At 41.1% G+C, this 25186-nt stretch overlaps 1 protein-coding gene across 5 annotated transcripts in view; it reads right to left on the reverse strand.

Moving 5' to 3' along the window:
• Positions 1-25186, reverse strand: part of KCNC1 (potassium voltage-gated channel subfamily C member 1) — a 120835-nt gene that overhangs the window by 26435 nt on the left and 69214 nt on the right. For all 5 annotated transcript variants that reach the window (XM_053946311.1, XM_053946307.1, XM_053946309.1 and 2 more), the window contains exon 2: positions 11849-12782. In XM_053946311.1, the coding sequence (XP_053802286.1) occupies positions 11849-12782 (934 nt within the window). The remainder of the gene's footprint in view (positions 1-11848; positions 12783-25186) is intronic.

A 25186-nucleotide genomic window follows, 5' to 3' on the forward strand; every position in this document is an offset into this window, starting at 1 on the left:
AGCTGCCTGAAGTGTTTTATGAAGAAGGATCTCCATGAGGTTCCCTAACAGCAGAGACGTTTAATCCAGCTGGCTCCCTGAAGAAAGTATTGGTATGTATTCCATGAGTTAATTACTCTTCTGTATTTCAGTCCTGTCACACTCTCTTGGTGATGTAAAAGGGTGTTACTGTGGCAAACATTATCTGTGTCATACTCTGCTGGCAACGGGAAATTCTTCTTGGGATGATGGGTTTCCCTGGCTTTTGGGATCGTGACAGAAAGCTACAGGAGCAGGGGTGGCACAGCTGAGGTGAGGGAGGAGAATAGCTGTGCTTAGCTTCTCTTAGCTACAAGGCTCTTATCTGGAAGTGGGAAGTAGAGCAGCCGTGAGGCTGCTGGAGGACAGATTTTCCCAACTGTCTTTTTCTTAAAGAAAAAAAAAAAGGATTTTACATTCCTTTTTGCATCCTGGTTTTGCAGCATCACTTTTGATTGATAATTCTTGTGCTGAGCAAATGATTATGATGAAATCAGGAGCAGGAATTCAAGTATTCCAAGATATTTACTTTGATTTGTGGAGGAGTTAAGAGCTGCTTGCTATCTGAAAATATCCATTGAGTTTACTTCCCTAGTCAGCCAGCTAGGGAATATCCCTCACTGGACCTGTTGTTTGTGAACAGAGAAGGACTTGTGGGTGACGTAATGGTTGGAGGTGGCTTGGGCACAGGAATCATGAAATGATACAGTTTTTGATTCCTAGAGAGTAAGGAAGGGAGGTTGGCAGAACTGCTACCTTGAATTTCTTGAGGCAGACATTAGGAGCATGGTTGACAGAGTCCCTTGGGAGGCAATACTGAAAGGCAGGAAAATCAGGAAGGCTGGACATTTTTCAATAAGGAAATCCTAAAGGCACAGGAACAGGCTGTCCCTGTGCGCCAAAGAATGAGCCGGTGAAAGGAGACCAGCCTGGCTCAACAGGGAGCTTTGGCTGGAGCTCAGGAAAAAAAAAGGGTGACTTTCACCTGTGGAAGAAGGGGTAGGCAGCTCGGGACAATTACAGGAATGTTATGAGGTCTTGCAGGGAGAAACTCTGAAGGGCCAAAGGCCAACTAGAACTCAATCTGGCTATTGCCATAAAAGACATAAAAAATCTTTCTATAAATATATTAGCAACAAAAGGAGAACTAAGGAGAATCTCCATCCTTTTTTGGATGTGGGGGGGGATATAGGGTGACAGAGGATGAGGAAAAGGCTGAGCTGTGTAATGCCTTCTTTGCCACAGTCTTTAATAGTCAGGCAAGTTTTATTCTGGGTACTCAATCCCCTGAGCTGAAAGACAGGAATGGGGAGCAGAATGAATCTCCCATAATCCAAGGGGAAATGGTCACTGAGCACTAAGACACAAGTTTTCAGGCTGGAGGGGTCCACCTGAGGGTACAGAGTGAGCTCATGGAAATGCTCACTGAGCCACTTTCCATCCTTTATCAGCAGTACTGGTGCACTGGGGAGGTTGTTAAATGTAACACTGAGTTACAAGAGTGGCCAGAAGGAGGATCTGGGGAGCTACAGGCCTGCCAGCCTGACCTTGGTACCTGGGAACGTCATGGAGCAGATTGTCCTGAGTGCCATCACGTGGCACATACAGGACAGCTGGGGGATCAGGCCCAGTCAGCACAGGTTTAGGAAATACAGATCCTGCTTGGCCAACCTGATCTCCTTCTATAACAAGGTAACCTACTTAGTGGATAAGGGAAGGTTTTCCACAGCATTCTCCTAGACAATTTTTGTGCTCATAGCTTGGAAAAGTGCACTGTTCATTGGGTAAAAAACTGTCTGGATGGCTGAGCCCAGAGACTGGGGGTGAGTGGATTCCATCCAGCTGGCAGCTGGCAGTGGTGCTCCCCAGGGCTCAGTGCTGGGCCCAGCCCTGTTCAGTCTCTTTCTCAGTGATCTGGATGAGGGGATCGAGGGCACCCTCAGTCAGCTGCAGACACACCAAGCTGGGTGGGAATGTTGATCTGCAGGAGGGCAGGAAGGCTCTGCAGAGGGATCTGAACAGGCCAGACCGATGGGCTGCGGCCGACTGTGTGAGGGTCAGCCAGGCCGGGTGCCAGGGCCTGTCCTTGGGTCACAACAACCCCAGACAGGGCCACAGGCTGGGGCAGAGGGGCTGGGACCCTGCAGAAAATGACCTGGGGGTGCTGCTGACAGCAGCTGAACATGAGCCAGCAGTGTCCAGCTGGCCAAGAAGGCCAAGGGCATCCTGGACTGGATCAGCAATAGTGCAGCCAGCAGGACCAGGGCAGGGATTGTCCCTCTGTACTGGTGAGGCCACACCTCAAGTGCCATGTCCAGTTTTGGGCCCCTCACTGCAAGAAAGGCATTGAGGGGCTGGAGTGAGTCCAGAGAAGGGAAATGGGAGCCAGTGGAGGGTCTGGAGCACAAGTCTTGAAGAGTGGCTGGGGGAGTTGAGGATATTTGACCTGGAGAAAAGGAGGCTCGAGGGGTCCTTATCACTCTCTACAAGTACCTGAAAGGAGGCTGTAGCCAAGTGGGGGTTGGCCTCTTCTCTCAAGTAACAAGCAATAGGACAGAAGGAAATAGCCTCAAGTTGTAGCCGGAGAGGTTTAGATTGTATATTAGGAAACATTTCTTCACCAAAAGGGTTGTCCAGCACTGGAACAGGCTATCCAGGGAAGTGTTCAGGTTGCCATCCCCAGGGTTATTTAGAAGTTGTGTAGATGTGTCACTTTGGGACATGATTTAGTGGTGGACTTGCAGTGCTGGGTTAGAGGTTGGACTTGATGACCTTAAAGACCTTTTTCAACTGAAAGAATTGTGTTATCCAGTGATTTCTCTCTGAGATGTTGCATGGAAAGGAAGTACTTACAGATTAATTCCCAACTCTCTTGAGTCTCTTGAAGTCAAATTCCACTCATGTTAGCAAGTTGTTTCTGTTTTAGTTGCCTGGGTAGTGTTTACTCTGCATTAATATTCATTGTCCACTCATCAATTGCATCAGTATAAATTACTGTATTCTTTTGTGCTGGACTTGATGGAAACTCTGCTGTGCTTCTTCACTTATTAAGAGAGGGTCAGAGCATAACAGCAAATCAGGTAGTAAAGGAACTTCACACTGAGACAAATAAGCTTTTGTTGAGTTGGTACATGACTATAGGGATTTCCGAGTTCCTGACAATTAAGAATAAGCAATAAACTTCATGCTGTCCTTCTAGAAAATGATCAGAATGTCTATCAGCTACTTTTTACTATTCTTTAAAACTAGTTTATGGGAGTAATTGGGGAAGATTGTAAAACGAAATGCTTTGCTCAGGACATTATTCAGCAAAGTAACAATTATGCTTCTGTGCCAGACAATCTTTGGCTACAGAAATCAATTTCATAGGCTGCAGAACCTCACACAGGATTAAGAAATGTGAATCCCATGGGTGGGGACTCATTTTTGTTGTTGTTTAATCAGGTCCTCAGAGTGAAAGGGATATAACTATATTAAATTAGAAAAATAATTATGTAGAAGATATATTAAACCACAGACAAAGGATGACAAAATGATGAAATGATGACTTGGAAAGTGTGAAAGGAAGTTCAGCATAGAGAAGAACAGCATAGAAAATATGGGTTTAAGCCTTTGAAAATGAGCAATGATATGTTGACATAGGCACCACTGGTTTTCAAATGAGAGTGACAAGAATCCTAGATTGGTAGGTTTGGGAGTGTTTTCTTCTGGAGAGTAATGAAAATTAATTTTTCCCATGCAGACTATCTGAAAAAAAAAGAAAGTAATTTGACTAAATAGCTCTATTTTTATACCAAGTACTTACTCTTTGCATTAATACCTCGCATCAGGTTTTGTGTCACAACCTCAGTGAAGTTACCTATAGTCTGTGACATTCCTGGTTCTTTTGCAATAAAGAACTGTATTGTAATCTCCTCGGCTGCCCAACATGGAGCTCAGGTTGATAGGAATTGGAGAAAAACTTCACAGAATAAAATGTGACAGTCTGTAACATACACAAGTTGCAAGCAACGTAGAGCAATAACAAGTAAATGTTAACAAACAGAGTGAAAGAGAGAAAGAGAAAAAAGAGAGAAATGTGAACATGTAAAAGAATTAAGAGTCCTATATAACAACTTCATTTTAGTTATCCCAATATTCTAAGGCCATTAAAATCAATATCTTTATCTAGGTATCTTTATTAGTTTCCTGGCTTTTATATTACTGCATATTTTAAAAGTTGTTATGAAGCTCTTCTGAGTACTGAAGGATTTTACACTGGTACGAGAGCAGAATTTAATATGCCACATGAATTATGCAGAATCCTTCCAACCCAACCTACCTCTTCAACATTTACTCACCACCGTGTCGACCTGGGTCCCTCCAGGAAGCCGTGTCCCCCAGAAAGGCACTCCAGTGACGGTGGTGACCGTCTCTCCCAGTACTAACTTGGCCAACATAGTAACATCACTCCCAGAGAATATCACCCTTGACAGGTACTACTTCTTGAAGTGAGGTGACAGTATGTTGGCTGCCTACATACTGGTACTGCTAGAGAAGTACAGGAGCTCTAGGAAAGTCAATCCAGTGCATCTTGCTATTTATAGGCATTTTTGGATATGTGCTTATTGCAGTGCTGAGAACGGTTGCTTCTGGAAATCCTGCATTGCAAAGAGCTCTGGAAGATCCTTCCTAGTTTCATCCTGATCCTCCTAGGGGTTTATTTATACCAACCCTGAACATCTGAGAGTCTCACTAACACCAGGGGGGTCATTGACAGGTCAGAGGTTACAGGAGAATGCAGTCAGGTGAGTCATGTTACCATCTTATATTACTGCTCTGACTGAGGAATACAGTATGATGATCTATACAGTATGGAAGGTGTCTGAGACATGGAACGTGGATGAATGAATACAAAGAACAATGACAGCAGGAATGGTAGAGTGCTCATTATTTCGGCTTTGTGCTTATAAACAGACAAACAAGTCAACAAAAGGCTCGGAGAAAATATCCAGCAAGTATAGTCCAAGAGGCACACAAGCAACTGGGACCTCATACTCTACACCTCTTTGCCCCTGGCCTTTTGTAATAACAAGTAAGGGATCTGGTGTGTTTAATCATACTGCAGCAGAAATGCACTTGTTGCACAGAGGTACCTTTTCCTGTATCTGTCCTGCAAACACCAACCATACTCAGTATAGCAGAAGGAAGAGATGCCAAGAGCATCTCTTTCATATTCCAGGAATGCATTCTGCACTGGATGACATGGGAACCATGTGCTTGAGAAATAGGATTTACCATATTTATATCTGCTTTGTGCTGGAGGATTGGCACAGGTTGGCCTTATTTGGCTGAAGTGTTTGTATCTGTGTTTTCCCATGACTCAAAGTGCCTTGTGCTCATTAGGTTATTAAGGCATGAAAACTCTTAAAATTTATTATTTAGTTCTGCATTTGTGTTTTAGCTTAGTGCAGTCCTGTCCCTATACACACACAGCCCTGGCTCTGGCCCACAGGGTTTGTGTGGGGAGATTTTCTAATTTTAGATTTTTTTTTTCATGTCTCACCCAGTGCCAGAAAAAAGCAGGAAACATAAAGCGCTGTGCTTGGATACATAGCTCCTCCTCTTTGTTTTCAAATTACTTGACATAGAGGATGTTATTTTTTCCTCACATTCTAAAGTCAACAGTAGTACAAATGACACCCACTGGTTTTATCTCTACAGGAAGTGACAGATGAATAATTGTACAAGGTATTACATTATATTAGTCATAGATTCTGCTTTACATGTGACCCTCAGCTGTGAGATTGCAGGAATGCCATATGGGGCAGGGGGCAAGGAATAGATCCAAAGTGCTTCCACAGAACTGTAGGCACTTAACTGACAATATTGAATTAGAGCTGCAGTCACCTGTGATCTTTTATGGAGAAAGGCACCCCCAGAGGACAACTCATGTCATAAATGAGTGGATTACTCTCAGAGGCTGCCTGATTCTTCTTCCAATATAAGGAGAACCTCAGACAAGTGAAACTTAAGTTAGATGAGAATAACTGAAGGTTATTCCTTTTGTTTTGAGCTGTTAGCAATTTCTCCATTAGATCCCAAAGACTCCATTGTCAGTGGTATCAAGATATGATCCTTACCTCATTTGCTATTTTGTGGTGAGGAGTTTTGGATTTTAAAGACTAGGAAGACTAAGTATAGTGAGGAAAAAAAACCCACCTCCCTATTACCTTTTCCATTGCTTTTTAGTACTTTTTATGTCCAATACATTTAAACACCTGAGCTTTTTGAACTGAAACAGACCTAAGCTTTTAGCTTTTACTTTGCCAATTACCATCCATCTTACAGAGAGGGGCAAAGGTTTTATGACACTAAAATTAGACTTTTTTTTATAATGTTCAGAGACACTTGATCAGAGAATTTGCTTCCCAGAGATTTGAAGGACCACCACAGTGACTACATAACTCTGGCTTTAACAATGCTTTGTTCTTCATAAAAGCCACCGAGGTTCACAAGCTGCAGTGAAATGTTAGGCAGCAGAATGGGCCTCTGACAAGAGCTGCCTAGTGTTCCCAGCTCCCACTGAGCCCTGGCACTAGAATTACAGTGCTCAGCACACTTCTGACGTTAGAGCCGGCATGTTGCACAAAGAATACAGGTTATTTAGGTTATGATGACAGAAGAGATGAAAAATGAAGCCCTGAGAAAAGAGCAGCTCCTTCAGAAAGCATGAGTGATAAAGCTGGAATGGGTAATTCCACACAATTTCTTTAAAATGAGATCAGCTCTCTCTCAGAAAATTGCATTGAAATAATGGGTTCCTAACATCACAGTTTGTTCCAGTTCATGTGACCATGGAGTACACTGGAGTCACTGCAACTTTGTAGCTCCCTTCTGTCAGTGATAGACTTGGATTACTTTAACTATTCAGACATCAGGATAGTCTAGGAGTGGGTTATTGAAAATTGGCTTTGGGACAGAGAAGTAAAAGAACCACAGAATATTTTTCTGAAGCTGAAGTCTGTGTTAGTAATGACAGACATTTCCCTTCTCCTCTTAGGTGCCTCACTTCTAGTAATTTTTTTCTGTATTTTACAGCCATGCAATGAACAGAGAATTTTGCCACCAGTACAGAAAGAGCCTGCACAATACATTTGTATGAATATAGGATATCCTTGTAGTATAGCTTAAGTGAAGCTGCATGCAGAGTGGATAGGAGAGGTAAGAAATTCTTAATTTGGCCATGTTAAAGTCAATATAAACCTTTTGTGTGCTGGTGTTGTAAGTATATATATGAAAAGAATAGAAGTGTGGGGTAGATCTCTGAACAAACCCCAAATAACCCATCTCCTTGGCTTATGTATTATGAATGCATTCTTTAGACCATTGCAGTGTGGCACCAGACAGTACTCTAGGCATCAAATGAAGTTATGAATTCCACTCATGTTCTAAAATTTTTAAAGTGTTGGGACGTTACATTCACTGCTTCATCCAGTGACAACTCTGAGATGTAACCATGCAGTCAACTGGTCCAGCAGGTGAGCACACAGATCTCATAAGAGATGGGCTGAGGAACTGGGCAACACCTTAAAAACAAAACTGAGAGCTTTTAATATTTCTTTTACTTGTTTTGAGGTCTTCTTACAAACTTGCACCTTAAAATGTTTCACTGTGTACTGAATTAAATTATTATACATGTAGAGCAGTGTGAGATTTGGGACAAAAATCATGTTTAAGTGGTTGGAACTGTCTTTTTCTGTTTTTTTTGTGTTTTTTTTTTTTTTTTTTTTTTTTGTGTGGGTTTTTTTTTTTTTTTACATCTGTTATGATACTGACTGTTTAGAATACTCAAGCCTTGAGATAAAAGACACTCCAGCACAGCAGACTGTGATTGACTGATGCTTTTTTAGGTATATTCAACTAGTGGCTTTGCCACAGACCTTTCAAGTAATCTTCCTCAATTAAATTAAGCCCTGTGTCAACTGAAAATATTGGGGATTATTTCCATTTTCTATCTGCTGTCCACTTAGCCTTTTGGGTATTTGATTGCAGTATAGTGGTTGTCCTGCATAAAATAATGCCAAAATGAAGCTCTGATCTTAAATAGGGCCTGTAAACAACACTGCAAAGTAACAACATCAATCCTTCAACATGCAGATGCTAGAATTTGGTGGGTGTATGTTAAGTAAGGGGACACACAGTTCTCTATAGTTTGAGATATCCCCAGGTCAAGTTTTGGTCAAATTGGTCAGGTGAAATCTGCTGCTCTGTATCAGGCCCAGTTTCACCAGGCACTCTTTAAGCAGTATCTTGAGAATTTATGGGCAGCAGAAATGGCTTTGCAGACAATGTTTTGTATAGAGGAAATTTCTGCTTTCTTGATGCTGCTGGTGAAGGTCTGCCTGCAGCTCTAGCTCTGCCATCCTCTACTCTGAAATGCCTTTCCTCCCTTCTGCTGCTTTCCCAGCCACCCACTGATGGGATCAGATGGGATGGAAAACAGGAAGAGTTGCTGCAGGAAGGGGAGGTAAGGTAGAATGAAACTGACAGTCTTAAACTCTGACAGATTAAAATCAAGTGCTGTTAATTAAAGATACCCTCCTGCCAGGTGTAGATTAGCCCAGGACTGAGCTGCTGAGAATGTTGGGGGCAATAAAAAGATTTAATTCAAACCTGCCAGTCTTTAAATTCAAAGCATCTTTGCTTTGGCTGCAAATGACCACAGCAGCTGTGCAGCCCGTGGGCAAAGCTCTGCTGTTTGCATGCCTGTGCCAGGAAAGTGCTCCTTATCCTGGGAGGAGGCACTGGGCAGAGCTGTGCTGTGCTCTCTGTAGAGCTCCCTTGGCCCTGAGGGCATGGATCAGGAGCAGATGTGAAGTGCTGACTTGGAGAATGAGAGAGGGAGTTCATGTGTAGAACTATTCCATGCTCAGCCCTGTTTGGTGATGTGTTTAATCACCCCACCACAAATAATATATAGAATTAATAACTTCATGTGATGTCCTTTACACCTGAGCAACTAAGCAGGCTTTTTGTTTTTTAGTGACATATTGGATACAAATCACATGATCTTATGTGACCTAGACACTGTCACACAGAAGCTTTATACTTAAAAATTACAAGAAATATGCTGGACAACTTGGACACTATTTTAGAAAAGTTAGGCACCCATTCTGTGTTCCTAATGCAATATTAACTATAATATTAACTATAACTAGTTGTTTACAGTTAGATGATGTTAACCAGTCTAAAGATTTTCACTGCTTGCAAGTCCCTGTTTTCATATAATGTGCTGGTAATGGTTTCAAAAACAAGTCAGTTCCTCTGAATGCTTCATGTTACAGAAATAAAACTTAACATCCAAGGCAATGCAGATCTTGTCTTAACAGTTTGGTTCCGATCTTAGTATTTTTTTGCTTTTCTCCTGCACACATATAGATAGTTCCCTATTTGGAAGCTAAAGATGCAGGCAATATTTTTTTGCTGCTAGTGGTGCATAATAATTATCAGAAACAGAACTCCAGCTACAGTGTTACAATTTTGTTAGCTGAAGCGTAAGTGTGCTTTGTTACTTCTTCAAATATATATGCTTGTAGATGTATATAAAATAGTCTCTCTTAATTATTGCAGAAATAGATAAGTTGCTGCTACTATCAATACTTCATGGATATTGTGGTAACAGCTGTGTTTAGAGCACTGACGGTGGCGAAACAGTTCCACATTGAACCAAAATTACATGTATTCTCAGGATACCAGTATGGAATTGTACTTGTAGAGTTCCTGGTGCTCCAGTTCCCAGGGAGGACCAGGGTAGGTAATGGAAGGAACTTTATAAAGTCAGGGATTTCTGAGCTGATTTCACTCTGTAGCTGACTGCTAAAGTACCTGAGAGTCTGGCATCTCTTGCACCCTATCATGGGGTAGTTGGCACATTGCTCATGGCAGGAGACACACAATACTGCTATGCCCTCTTTCCCTCTTGATCCATGATGCCATGAAAGCATCTGCTTTATGAGGAAGTTGGCTGCTTGAACATGAGCAGTGATAAGCATTTGCAACCTGAGGGTAAATGGATGATAAAACCATCGCTAATGTGTGCCAAGGATACAATTGGTACAGTCTATCAGTCACATGAATTGTGATTGGCCTGTTGCAATGGAAATAGCCTTTAACAAAAACAAAATGAAAGCTATTTACCTTTTGAATGGATTTTACATACTTGCACAAAAGGGAAAAGAAATAAGAAAGGAAAAGAGAATAGGAAAGAAGAGAAAGATTCCCACCAGTCCTTCCCCTCCAAAATTAGCATTGGCATTGGTGAAGTCACACACAAAGGAAAGTCTCACTTTCTTTGTGCTTCTCACAATGACATCAACATGCATGACTATGAGATGATGAGAAAATATCTCATTCACAATGAATAACAAATCAGAATTTTCTTCAAAGCAAAAAATGATAACACAAGACCATCATAAGTATATGCTAGCTCTTCCAAAACACCTGTTTTGAACTCTGTGTCAGTTGAGATCACTTGGCTGGTGATCTGTCCTTTCTAATACATCGCAGGGGGATATTCTGAAAAGGCTGAAGAATGTCTACTATGCAGCTTGGCTGGAACATCTGCCAAAAACGAAGTTGGCATTGTTTTCAATGTGGTTATCTACTTTCAAATTACTCCATAGAATAAACAGTGATATTCCATGGGTAGAGGTAGATTATGGGGTTTAAAAAAACAAATTGGAGCCCCATAATTTTGTGTGCTATAGGAGTCTCATAGAACTGAGATATTCCCATAATTAACCACTAGCCATGGGATATTATAATATATTCCATGGTGATTAGTATTCTTCCCATTTCCCTCCCCCTTCCCAGTAGAATTAGAATGGTTAATTTAGCTCTGGTTTCACCTGTTGCTAACATGAATCAGTACAATTAAAAGTAAGAATGAGGCAATCACTGTTTAGGCCAAACCAGCTGGTAATGACCAGTCAGAACTTTTCCAGTTGGCCTTTGCTGCTAGAAGGTTGAAAGAGCTGTAACTCACCAACCCATACTTGCAAAAGGAGCATGTTTTAGAAAATGTGGTTCAAAACTCTTTGTAGTTCTAAATGCTAAACTCTAGTGGAATATTATAGAATAGATTGATTTGCATGCCATGGAATAAACATCCTTACATCTAGTCTTGTCTCAGAGTGAGTAATTTTGCATTAGTGTCAAGAATTTGAGTTGTTGCTCTACTTTGCAGTTAATCATCAGAAAGAGACTGGATTGTCTCATGAATATGCATGATGGTATAGTTGTCCCTTCAACTTACTAGGCACCTAGTTTCTGTAATGAGATGTACAGTATCTGCCATTTAAAACAGCTGAAAGGTCCCAAATGGGAACAAATGAGAAAGCATCTGGCTGTTTCAAATTCCAGCCCTGTTTTGTCAGAAAGCTCTGTAATTGCTGAGTACTTGGCTCCTACTCTGCTCTATGAAGCATTCAGCTCTCAGGAGCCTCTGAGACGCATTACACAGTCCAGCAACACAGCTGTAGAACTCTCAAAATTCTTCCACTAGATGTAACAGCTTTCCAAAATATCTTGAGACTTGTATGCCCTAAACCAGGACCAAAGTTTGGGCTCCTAGAGTGTGCTCTCATCCTTAGTTTTGCTGATCAGCCTCCACTGTACCATTTGTCCCTGCAACCTAGACTTCACACATATTATTCACTGTGTGATGGTGGGACTAGAATGGATAAATGTGCTACCCATTGCTCTAAGAAAGCAGTCTGGCTGAATCTTAAATCACTACGCGGGATGGAGGTTAACGGTCAGATGGACATTCCTCTAAGAGGTTTCCTACCTGCTCTGTTAATTTCTAAAATTTCTTCTTGGGCCAGTGGGCAAGTGTCGCTCTGAGTACTGTGGTGTGGAGAGTTTACGACAGATTTACAATAATTGGGGGATCCCAGCTGGGGTGGCCTCGGGATATGCTTCTTTTTTTTCTTTGGTAGCTTCTGCTTAGCCATAGCTAAGGAGTAATACATTCCGAAATTGTTCACAATGACAGGGACAGGCATGGCAATGGTCAGCACACCAGCGAGAGCGCAGAGGGCCCCCACCAGCATGCCTGACCAAGTCTGAGGATACATGTCTCCGTAGCCCAGGGTCGTCATGGTGACAACAGCCCACCAAAAGCCGATGGGGATATTTTTAAAATGTGTGTGTTCACTGGCACTAGGGTCATTTGGTTTAGCACCTATTCTCTCGGCATAATAGATCATCGTGGCAAAGATTAAGACGCCCAATGCCAAAAATATGATGAGCAGCAAGAATTCGTTTGTGCTGGCACGGAGGGTGTGTCCCAAGACCCGCAACCCAACGAAGTGGCGGGTCAGCTTGAAAATTCGCAGGATTCGCACGAAACGGACTACGCGGAGGAAGCCCAGGACATCCTTAGCAGCTTTGGAAGACAGGCCACTGAGTCCAACCTCTAGATAGAAAGGCAGTATGGCCACAAAGTCAATGATGTTCAAAGAGTTTTTGATAAATTCCACCTTGTTTGGGCAGAAAGTGACTCTCATCAAGAACTCAAATGTAAACCAGACCACACAGACACCTTCGATGTAGGTGAGAAAGGCTTCAGTCTCTGCTTCCCTGTAGTGCCGCACCTGGGTGTCATTCCCGATGAATTCAGTTTCTGTCTTGTTCACAATGGGGTTGAATCTCTCGTGGGTCTCGAGGCAGAAGGTGGTAATGGAGACCAGAATGAAGAACAGGGAGGCAAATGCCACATACTGTGGAAAGAAAGATATGAGAGAAATGTTAAACAGTAGGTCAAGTACGGGGGCTTTGATTCTGAAGTATCAGGGAGAGGCAAGAGCTGTATTAAATGTAAATATAATGCCAAGCCTTCTTCCTGTGGGCTTCAGATGCCAAGTCTCACCTGCAAAGACAGCCTAACATTCAGCCTGGGAGGGAAAGCAGTATATAAGTACATGCTAAAATCCATTCTTATACAGATAGCACCTTAGTGTGAGTGTAAATTTAAGCAAGCACTTAAATCTTAGGACTGTCTGTGGGATTTAAGGTTAAAGACATATTGAAATTGTACTTTCCTGAACTTGGCTTTCTGTTACTTCCTTGCCTTAAAGAGAGAGCACACCTTCCAGGACAACTGCCAGGCAGTAATTTTCTCAGCATTCTCCCAGCAATATCGTGGCTGTTCTCAGGTTGGAAGGGCCCTCTGGAGGCTGTTTGGTACAACTTCAAAGCTGGACCAGGTTGTTCTTGCCTAGTACAGGTCTGAGTATCTCCAAGGCTGGAGATCCCACAGCCTCTCTGGGCAGCCTATGTCAGTGTTAGGCCAGTAAGAGCAAATAAGCTTGGAAGGATACAGAAGCAAACAGACTCTTCTGCTTTTCAAATTCAGCTTTGTTGCCAAAGAGATCAGAACCATTGTTGCAGATTTAAACAATAAATCAATATTTTCCCCTAAAAACTTCAGGTTCTCACAGCACTGTTATGTGAGGATCTGCTATACATACTGATATGTGTTAAAATCAATGCCTAATATATCTGGGACATAAACAATATGAAGATTAGGGAAATTGAGAAGCAGGATTTTGGGTATATTTTTTGTCAGATTCTCCTGTTAAAGAGGGAAATTTCTCCATGCACTGTTTCTCCGTCTGTAAAATAGGTGATGTTGATCATGTGCTTTGTGATCCTATATAAATGTGTGCAGGTTCTATATGCTTTTATCTAAATATTAATGGCTTTAGTATTTCAACAGTCTTCCTGAAAAATCACTTTTGTGTACGATACCAATAGCACTCAGATTAATTGTCTGCATGTGAGTAAAATGAGAAACCAAAAGCATCTTGCACTAAGCAGTCAGGAAGATGTTCCTAGCAGCCTGAGCATGTCTGCTGTGTTCCAGCCTGGGGCAGATTGTTGCACAGAGTCATAGAGTCGTGAGAATTCAAGCTGCAGAAGGAAGTGCTGACACTTCCTTAAGACAGGTCACACTCACAGATGAGAAGGACAGAGGGGAATAAAACTGTTTTGTATTTTAAAGGTTTATGAAGATGGCCCTTTCTTTAGCCTGACTCCAAATGCAATCCTCTTTTTGGTGTATACAAATATATCTACTGAGTGAGTTTTTACTGCTTAGGACAACCTTCAGGCGGACCTTGCACAGCAAGTATCTTGAAACTGATGCTTTGCTGTATTAAAGAGAACAAATAACGAGTTCTGACCAGGCATTAAGTTTTCTGCAGTGGTACAGGTTGGCAGTGCTATCGGTAGAGAACATCACACCCATGATCTTTCTCGTTGTTAGCCCTTGTGTGCTCACACCTTGGCTTCAGAGGGTAATTGAGAGCTTTTAGTCCCCAATTCAGCAGACCAGGAAGCACCTCCTAAACGAGTGTGAAGCATCTGCTTCCTCCTATCGGTTTTAACAGCATCCTTTCCCAGGGATGGGCATGTTATTGTAGGCTTTGTGGCTTTGAAAGCATGAGTCTGATTTCAAGATTTCATTAAACTATGTCTGAGTAATGGTATTGACAGGAAGAATCCCAGTACTTTTCTCCAATTTAACTTTTCTCCAATTTAAGTGCAGAAATGCCTGAAAGTCAGGCCTGACAATTTGTTCACTGGCATCCATCTCTGATAAATTTATCACCTGCAACTTCTTAAAACACAGGAATTTAGCAGCTTACCAGAAGTATCACTGGCATAGATTTATGTTTGTGATCCACAGTTTATATTACTCTCATCCTTCTTTCTTCTGAGTATTTTTGTTAATTATCTGAGGATTAGCAAGCTAAGCATGATCTAATAGTACAAAAATCAGTGAGTAGGCTTTTCTAGGCAGACCAGCATTAATTTTTTGCCAAAGATGTGGGGGAAAAAAAAAAGAGTTCTCCCTGGCCCACCATCAGAACCTAACATGATAACTTGTCAAATCCAGAGATGGGTGGTGCTGATAAAATCTGGTGAAAACTATGGGACTCACACGTGTTCTATTGTCTTTGGAAATAAGTCTGTCTCTTTTTATTTCACTAATAATCTAATAATTGAACTTAATAATTCACTAATAATTGAAAACTAATCAAACCAATGGATTGCTCTTGTATAATTTAGTGGTGCCTAATCTTCTTTCTCTTTACATTTTACAGCACTTTCTCTTCTTTGTAGGATCTGAATGGGCTGAGGGAAAGGAGTGAGGATTTTAAGAAGTGATGTCACATGCTGTTGAGTTACATAATGGCATCTAAAATTTTCTATAATTAAAGAATATATCTAGGTGAAGTGTTTGAAGTGATCAAAACTCTTTTATTTGCTTTGACATGTGAATGATTTCTATTTCACTAGAAATGCTGATGCTATCACTTTTTTTTCTGGCTCTAATACCAACAAAGAAAAATCTCAGATTGTCCAAAACTACAAAAGCCACAAGCAAAGGCAGAGAGGAGATTTAACAGGGGGAGATTTGGATTAAAATGTAAGTTACATTAAAATGTTTTCATCCTCGAGACAGAAGAACTTACACTCCTGCATAATTTCTCTTAATACCAGCTATATTTTAATAAGTTTATTTTGAAAGAGTCTAAAAGGTGTCATGCCCCCAAGTGAAGAATTTTGTTACCTAATTTATCTTGCCTTAGATTAAATCTGTCTGTCTGTCTGTCTATCTATCTATCTACCTATCTACCTATCTACCTCTTCTCCCTGCCTTATGTCTAACCCAGCCATTTTTGCCAGGCAGTGGGAATGTGAAGTACCAATTAATTCATAACAGTAGTGTTTTACATCAACTTTGCATGGCTGTAAAAGGAGCAAGGTAATGGAATCAGACATAGTCACTCATGAATAATTAGCCAGCATCTTTCCACTCAGCATGGAAAGAAAACAAAAGTCCAACAGCCTTAAAAACCTAAATAAACCTTCTAATACATGAGGATTAGAGGCTGGGCTTAGATAAAAGGTCTGAGTATTGGACCAGACATTATTAAAAACACTGGTTTTGCTGTTTACTTCTGGGAGTAGTTTTCTAAAACAGCACTTTACCTTGCATGTCTTTGAATAGTCTTGGAGATAAGAAACCTTTTTTTATGCTTGGGTCCACACAAATACGCTGGGTAACCAAGAATTGGTTATTTGTTCTCTTTAATATGCAAATATGCTAGAATCCATTGATATGGTGCCTGGAATTCCCAGACTTCAGTGCAGACAGGCAGTGAAGGCTGGTGACGAAAGTACCAGATCAGAAATCAGGTGAGTGAGGCTCTTTTCAAACCTCCACCATTGACACATTCAAGCATGTGGGCCTGCATTTTTGCGCCATCCTTTTTTCTATTTTTTAAAAATTTAATTGACATAATAAACTCTTTGAGGCTCTGAACTGCCTGCCAACTTACACCTGCTCCCTGTCCATACCTATGTATGACTGGAGTGGGGACTTGGGAAGGGAGGCCTTGGCTGAGTCTTGGCGGCACTCTTAGATCAGAGACAACAAGGAAAGTGTGTGGCGGCAGTGGAAGCAGCAGGGCTTTGCAAGTCAGGTTTCAGTAACTCCAGAGTTTGTTTTCTAGGAAATAGCGGTGCGGAACACGGAACACAGAACACGACATGCTATTCATAATTCATTCCAGATCACACGTTCAGAGTGAATTAGTAGCAGCTGCACGCCACAGACACATGCTCTTCTCCTCTGATACTGCTCAGAATCATTTAACAATCCTACTCAAGCTAGATGGGAGAAAATAAACACAGAGCACTCAGAGAAGATTTGCCAGCCTTTTCCTTTCCATCTACTATCAGAAATATTTTTGAAAGTGATTCTTAATCCCTAGCCTTTTATAGGGAAATTCAGAAAATTGTACCCTACCCAGAGCCTCTGGATGAAAAGCAGAGGAAGGTGGCAGTTTGATTGAACTACATCTGTTAAAGCAACAGGAAATTCTCTCTGTAAGTGGCACCATCTCTTTCTACTCTTCTTTTTAATTGAGCTTCAGTTTTGATGACAAAAGGTTTTAAATCACTACATGATAAAACTCCTGGTCCTCTTGAACCAGCAAAGAAGAGGAACTAAGCAGTTGCCATCTCAGTCTGCACAAGCGGGGTGCTGAGCAGCAGAAGGTTTGCTGCTTCTCTCTTAGGAGGACCCAGGGTTTGCCAAGACTGAAATGGGAAGTGAGAACATACAACTCACCATAGAACTTTGTCTCTGAAGGAAAAACGATGGTCGTCTTACTGCTATGGAGCTTCCAGAAAAGTATATTGTGACTCTAGTGAGATCTACTATGTTTGGGTTAGTTTGTTTTGGGGTTTTGTTGTTTGTTTTGGGGGAGTGGGAGAGGGCTGAGGGGTGTGGATAGGCAGAATAATATAAAAATCACAAGTCTAGTAATTTGTCACTTTGTCAATCACTGCTACACACTTGCAGGAAAAAGGCTCTGAAGAGTTTCAATAACATATGCTGGCAAAAGAAGAGTTGGTTTTCCACAAAATATCAGTAATTCAAATATACCCAGAGACCTGTGCTAGACCTGCATAAAGCACTAGGGTTTCTATTTACAAGGTCTCTCTTCAAGTACTTTACCAGCTTTCTTTTACAGTAGTTCATCTGATTGAGGTTTGTCTCTCAAAACTACTGCACTTCCATGAAAATGCCAGCATTTGCCTATCTGTGACTCAAATCTCAAAGCTTTGCCTAGTTTTTGTTTTAATCTGTAAACAGTACTTTGACCACTCTTAATTTAAAATTAATTTAGTTCAGCCCTTGTGTCACCAAATTATTTAACAAGACAAATCTTTTTGCTGCAGCTCAGCCAAAGTATGGGTTAAGTGAAAGCTGCCTTAAATACTTAGCTTTATAAACACTTTGTTATGTCAAGACCAATTTTCCAGGCTTTCTTAGAGATATGGACCCTGATTCAAACAAATTACTCATTTTTAATGTGCCAGTAATTCTGCTGAATTTTTGAAAGTAATATTGAATCTGTATGACTGATCAGATGACTAAATGTGGGCACATGATACTAACAACCAGATAATACTGTGAAAGTGAGCAAAAGCTAGGACTCTGTCAAAAAGCAACCTCTGCAATATTTCGTTAAGAATCCTAGTGGAATGTGTTTCAAGATCCTGTGAACAATGATCATGAAAAGGAAATTATTCGCATGGGAAAAAAAATCCAGGTGTGGATTTTATGGGTGTGGTGTAGATATCTGAGGGCACAATCAGATGTTAGTACCAAGCTGTTCTCAGTGAAGGCAGAGATGACCTTTTCAGCAGTCTGCTTTCAGTGAAATGATAATACAATTGATAGAGAAGATCACATCAGCAAACATGCTGGTTCACTCACAAGGTTATTCAAATTCATGTTTTGTAGCTGAGAAAAATGGAAGAAGGAGCCTTGCAGATAGACAAAGCTTGCTCTAGAGTTGGATAAAAAGTCCACTAGCAGCTCATGGATAAATTATTGTGTAATGCTAAAAAATATATGACAGCTTGCAAAAAAATCTTGGAATGCTTTGTGGCACGCAGACATGAAACAGCGTGTTAAAAAAAATGTGCAGTCATCTGTGGAAAATATGCTTTAGTTATTCGGTGTTGACATTGCAATAAATAAATTAGGAGCTTATCTCTCAAATGTTAGTCCTAGCAGGCAGTCATGTGCTTTGACAAAGTAGTTACTGGGATAAGCAAGGCTGCATCAGACCTGGAAGTGGGGTATGGACAGTGGTCCTTTGGGGCCACATGGCCAGGCAGGTGTCACCTGGCAAGGGCTGGAATGGTTCTTTATAGGTCACAGGCAAGCCTTCCAGTTTTATCTAGGACAGATTAAGTCTTGTGAATTAATAGGAACATTGACACAGAAGGGAAGTGAATTTATTTTGCAAAGCTTCCTTGCTGCTCCCCAGTCTGGTAGTGAGAACTAAATGGAACAGTATGGTGGGACCAAGGAATGTTTCATATTGCACAGCAATGGCACAGTGGGAAATTCTTAACATATATGGATTCCTGATCCAAAAGGGCCCCAAGACTCCTGCAGCTGAGTGTATGAGACATATATACTCAGAAGGAGCTGTAAGTGTGAAAGCAAGCCTTCCATCTCTGAGGAACTGCAGAAATGTGTGCTTGATAGGGACCTTCAAAATTGTCATTTCCCTGTCCCAAAGCACAGTCTTTGATCATTCCTGAAAGGCAGCTACACTGACTGCTGTTAAGGATCTCTACTGGTGAATATCATAGAAATTCTGCAGGAAATTTATCCCAGTACTTCACCATTTTTTATCAATATTTTTTCTTCCTAATGCCTAACCTAAATCATCTTCATCTTAAGCTTTTTCATTTTTGTCCTATCCATCACAGACAACTAAGCTTTTAGAAATTTTCAGGCATTTTCCTTCTTTTGTAAGCTAACAACCACTAAACATTCAAACACCCAATGAGTCCTAGACATCTGTTTTCATATGCTCACGCTTTTGCTGCATAAATTCAATATAATTATTAATCTGATTTTCAGATTATGCCACATGCTTTTATGCTATCAGTTCTGTCAAAAGATTTAGGATTAAAGAAACTGAGAAAGTCATGTAATATCTCATACATGGAACATAAACTAACACATAGCAAAAGAAACCAGAGAACTTTAATTGCCTATTAATACCAGGAGTTTCAATTTTTTTTCTGTTAGGCAGTTGGTAACATTTTTTGGACTTTGCACAGTTTCTGTTCTAAACTGAAGCGGAGAGTTTTGTAGCAATGAATGGTGGTGGTGTCATGCATTAGGATTTTCAGGATCTCACCTCACCACCTTTGTTCTGGATTTATCTCCTGAGAAAATCACACTTCCTTCCTCTCTAACTTGCTGCTCGTCTATTTTTTTCCCTTTTTGTTACAGCTTCTGCACTGTGACTTGCCCAAAGGTGGCTTAATTCATATGCTTCTGCTTATATGGTGTACAGCCTTTCTTAAACCTACTTTTGAATTGCTGCTAGAAGCCTTTCATAGAGCTGGAGACATTTCTGCAGCCTTTCGGAACCCACTCTCAGTGAGGTTTGATTCACCAATCTCAGCTTCATAGCAGCCCCCAGGAATGAAATTGTTACAGGTATGAAGGAGGCAGAGGGTGCTTGGTGGTCTCCAGCTCCTTCAGAAAGATCATGCCCTGCTTGCTTACCTTTTTTTGCAAGAGGAAACCCTCCAGTGTGTGGGAGTATTGAGTGCAAAGGTCCATAAGGAAACACCTGAAACACAGGGAGGCTTTGCCCTGGTTGTAGAACACTAACTTTACATGCAAGGCCAACTTTCCTCCCTGTGGCTTTTAAGCCAAGGTATTTGGTATGTATTCCAGATCATGTTTGTGCACAGACAATAATGCTTCCGCTTCAAGACAAATGAAAATGAGTACCTGTCCAACCTTTTGTAGTTTCCCATGTGGGTGGGCTGGCTACATAACTGGCCTTGGACAGGGTATGAGGTCTGTCTGCACACCTTCCACACACATTCACACAGAGCTGCTGGGGTGTGGCAGGCTGTAGGATGATGCTGGCAGCTCCTACTTAGGATGAAGTGGAAAGTTCAGAATGCATCAAGCTCCAAAGGTGAGCCTTAACCCACTTTCTCTCCCAAAGCAATACTATAGCAAAAATAAATATGATAGAATTCATCTACAGACCAACTTACTTCATATTTGACCATGGATTTTGAAACCTCAGTTTCTGACTCAGTGGAATATGTTACAAAGAGATTTAAATTCTGGGAGCAGCTGAGTGTTTACCCTCTGATAGTTGAGTTTAGCACCTCAGAACAGAGGCACTCAAAATAACTCCTCACCCTGGAAAACTGGAAGCCCTGGGATCACTATAGTGCCAATAAATGTTGAAGATTTCCTGTTTTCACTGCAGTTTATGTGGATGGATGTCATAGATGGTATTCCCTGAAAAACAGAGTTCTTAACAAGGTGTCTAAAAATAAGGATGTTAAGCCTCAGTAATTTCAATGACTGCTTAATTTTGGATAATTTCACCATTTCTTCATATTTTTTCCAGATTATGACTAGCAGTGTGTTGTAGGCACTTTCCCTCCCATATTGTTTGCTTAACTTAATCCATAGCTAGCAGTTTGTGCTTTTAAAGCATCATGGCCATAGCTCTTTCCTACCTTTGGGCAGTGTGTAGCACAAAATTCCTGTTAAGCTCCTAGATGGTCTAAATATGTTACTAAATATTGAGACCTTTTTGTGCCTTTGCTCTACAAAACCTAAATATCAAATATCAACATTATTATATAATTATATTAAAGTATATCCACATTATTTATAATTCCAACTATTACAAATCAAAAAGAAATCCCAAAAACTATTAAAAAAATTAGGCAGTATTTTGGAAAGCAGAGGATATTTTCATTCCCTAGTTAGGCAGAGGCTCTTGCACAGCTTAATTTGTGCAAGGATAATGCACAGGATGGGAACATACAAAATTTCCACTGACAGCAATCTTTGTCAGTACTGGGTATTGACTGGCTGTGAGCCATTCTAGATATCCAAATTAGTGACAACATAACTTATAAAACTATGTTGGTAGATCTTTTAGGCAACTTCCAAAATAGCCTTTGTCATATAAGAAAGATGAGGACGAATGTTAGAGCAGGGCCTGTTGCAATTGCATGAGAATTAATGGTTTTAAACTAAACAAGTGAACAAGGCTTAGATATAAGGAAGAAGTTTTTTCATTATGAGATTGGTGAAACACCAGACAAGGTTGCCTAGAGAGGTTGTAGATGTCCCATCCCTGGAAACATCCAAGGTCAAGTTAGACAGGGCTCTGATGTGTTTGAAGATGTCCCTGCACACTGCAGGGTGTTGGACCAGATCACCTTTAAAAGTCACTTCCAGCCTAAAGGATTCTGTATAGTCTGTCTTGACTGAGACCAGCAAGATTGAGGGTATTTTTTCAACATTAGTTCTCCTGTCTCTCTGAAGAAGAAAATGTTTATTCCTGTGTTTCTGTGGCTCTACTCTTCAATGTGTCAGCAGTAAGCAACTGGAATCATAATGTGGCCACTAGGTGCCAGTCTCCTGTTCAGACAGTCACACACTTTGCTTCCCCAGTAATTTTTTTATTCTTTATCTAACATCTCATGGAAAACAGCCCAGTTTGGTTTTGGTGAGATTCCACTGTTTTGTGGGCAGTAGATATGATATTTACAGAAAGCATAACATACAACCCCAGAGATTCATGAGGGCATCTGCCATGGCATGAGCTGCCACCATGGTAAGTGACAGAGCAGTCAGAGCACATTGCCACCCCCCTTGCTGACAGCACCACCCTGATTTCAAGGAGAAAGCTGTAGCATACTTTCTTTCCATAGTACAGTATTTTATCCTACTGTACCCAATCTAGCCACAGTAGTGGCCTACAGACTTATAAAAACTCTGTCCTTGCATGGAGGAGAGCAATGAAAAAGCCTTGTCCTCGTTGTTATGTTTTTAAGGCTAAATTGGTGAGTCACGTCTAGCGCCTGTGACACCAACCCTGCTATCAGCTACAGGTGGTGATCACCCCTCCCAGAAGCCAGTTCAGGGTTGGCAGCTGTGGAGGCCTTGCAGAGGGAGGATGTCCAGGGGGATTGCTGTAGAGCTGATTGCTTGGCATTGTCAAAGGGGCTTCCTTGCAGGTGAGAGCCACCCGCTCATCTGGTACTACACCAAGTACATCTCTCTGTTAACCCCTTTCAGATGGGGCTACAAAAGGCTCAGGAGGAGCCATTTGGGCCCCTCATGGGGGCTGTATTGCATGAGCCAAAAGCAAGCACTTCTAAAACCAACCCCTTGTGCAGTCAAGGTCAAAAGAAAGATGGAGATATTTGGAAAGGATCACAAGGTAAGTCATAGCCTAAAACTAGAGAAAATTTGCTTTCTCTACAAGGTAAAAGGAATGTTCAGTATTCTAAAAGGTTTGCTAGCAGTATTGTGCAACCTTGTTTAGCTTGTGTTTTGCAGTACATTCAACATCTTGTTGAATATTAAGATCCTCTCATATATTGTTGTTTACTCTCTTCTGGCTGTAACATCTATGGTGTATTTTTTATTTATTTCTTAAGTTTATTCAAGTGCATATGCTACGTGTGGCTGGAGAACCAACTCAGTTTCTGAATTCTAACCTCAGACATAAAGGAAATATTTTTCATTTGAAACAGCTCTGTTTGAATATTATGTATCTACCTGCAGTACAAAGAATCCAAAACACTCTATAGCATCTAACAGTGTGGAACTCTACACCTGGGAAGTGCTGTTGAAATGTTAATGTAGGTATCAATCTCTGCAACTGTTTTGTAAGGCAAAACAAGTAGCTACTACTTCTGTCCCACAGACAAGGTGATTGTGTATAGAGCCTATGTTTCTCAAGTACGGTGTTTTAACTTTAACTATGCAACAAAGTTTTGAGACCTTGAATTGAGGTAAAATTAGGGGACAAAGTTCAAAATATGTATCTTAACATCTAAACTTCCCCGGGGTGGATAATCTTTGAAATTTGGAGTGGTGGGCTGTTGTTAGGGTCCTGTGTCTGTTGGCCAAGAAATGGTCCCCCAGATCTTGTGTTTGCAGAGTTCAAAGTCATCTGTTTGTGAAATTCCAGCTTGGTCCTTGGCCCATGTTCTTCCCTTTAACCTTGCAGCTCAGCAAGTCCAACACATAGCAAATGTATGGGGGGGGGGGGGGGCAGTTCTCAGATCTGTGTAGGCTCCTAGAGTTTTGCTCTCTGTGCCACCCTGTGACATCAGTGACTGTGGAAATGGCCCCTCTGGGTTAAGAAAAGGGTGAAAACATTTTCACTGCCCTTTCTAGTGTCCTCAGTACTTTGTAATGAGACTTTGAAGTCCTCAACACTAGGAAATCTTACCAGATATTTTACTATGATTGGACTGATGGCTTATTAAAATTTAGCCCTTCAGGAGATTTTGGTTTGGAGACTCAATAACAGTGAATCGCCAGAAATCACTAATCACTTCTGGAAATCTTCCCTAGCAAGTATCCATGTAATAGGCACAAAAATGCTTAAAAATTTAAGGGAAAATGAGAGGGAATTGGGGGTGAAGTTGGAGAAGAGAGAAGAAAGGCAGGACTTGTGTTCAAGCCAAGTATTATGTTAGCAAATAAGGATGAAAAATAGCATTCACCCCAGAGGGCTTATTTTCACTCGCTCAATTTCTAATTCTTAAGTGATTTGTGGCAATTGTGTGCTGCCATAAGCCTGTTTATAACACCAGCTATGTGCAATTGAATGTTGTGGGAGAGTACAAAAAACTGTTTCCTAGGGAGGGAAAGTTAAAGGTGATTTTAGAACATAGAGCTAGCTGAGAATCAGAAGATGCCCAAATCAAAATTTGTGATTATTTTTAAAAAATTATTTATTTCTCAATCAGAGCTTGAAGTATTTTTATATATAACTTGCAGTAAAACCTCAGTGAGGTGAAAGAGGCATTGTGACCTCTTCCTTGAATGCCCTGTGCCTCAGATTAAGGTGCACAATTTTCTGGAAAGATGGAAAAGCCTTTTCTTGTCTTGCTGCATTAGGTGCAAGCAACTTTCCTAAACAGATTACTTACAATTTAGCAATATAAATGCCACTCTAACCTCAGGATAATTCAGAGGACACTGCTTTGATGCAGTAAATGGTTTCCTCCAAGAAGCCATCCTTTCCAGACAGGAAGTATGTCTCAGGTGCTGACTGGAGCCTGTGGAGGTGAATGCACTCCCTGTTGTCATTTCATCTGCCTCAGAAACAAGAATCCAGGATTTCTGACCCTTTTTCCCATCTTTCATTAAGTAATCCAGGCAGCTGCCTGTTTGTGGGGAGCCTTGATACGTAGAGAATTTACAATGTGGTAGGAGTCCATTTCTGCACCTCTTCTTCCAGTGAGCAGCAGAGGTGGGTTTTGATGTGAAATGTTGAGCTGCATATGTCATCATCAAGCTCTTCATAATCCAAGACTGTGGATTCCCAGATCTAAGCTCTTCATAACACAGTGTCTCACTGAGGTGAAGATTTGCAGCTGAAAAATTAGCTTATCTTTAATCCGGCGTTGTGGGTTGACAAAATTTGCATTTTGCAGACCTTTTGTCTCAGTGCAAGTGTTGACAGAGTACTAGGATATTTTTTTTTTTTTAATTCCTTTTCAA

This window comes from Vidua chalybeata, chromosome 6 (genome assembly GCF_026979565.1).
Source record: "Vidua chalybeata isolate OUT-0048 chromosome 6, bVidCha1 merged haplotype, whole genome shotgun sequence".
Taxonomy (NCBI): Eukaryota; Metazoa; Chordata; class Aves; order Passeriformes; family Viduidae; genus Vidua; species Vidua chalybeata.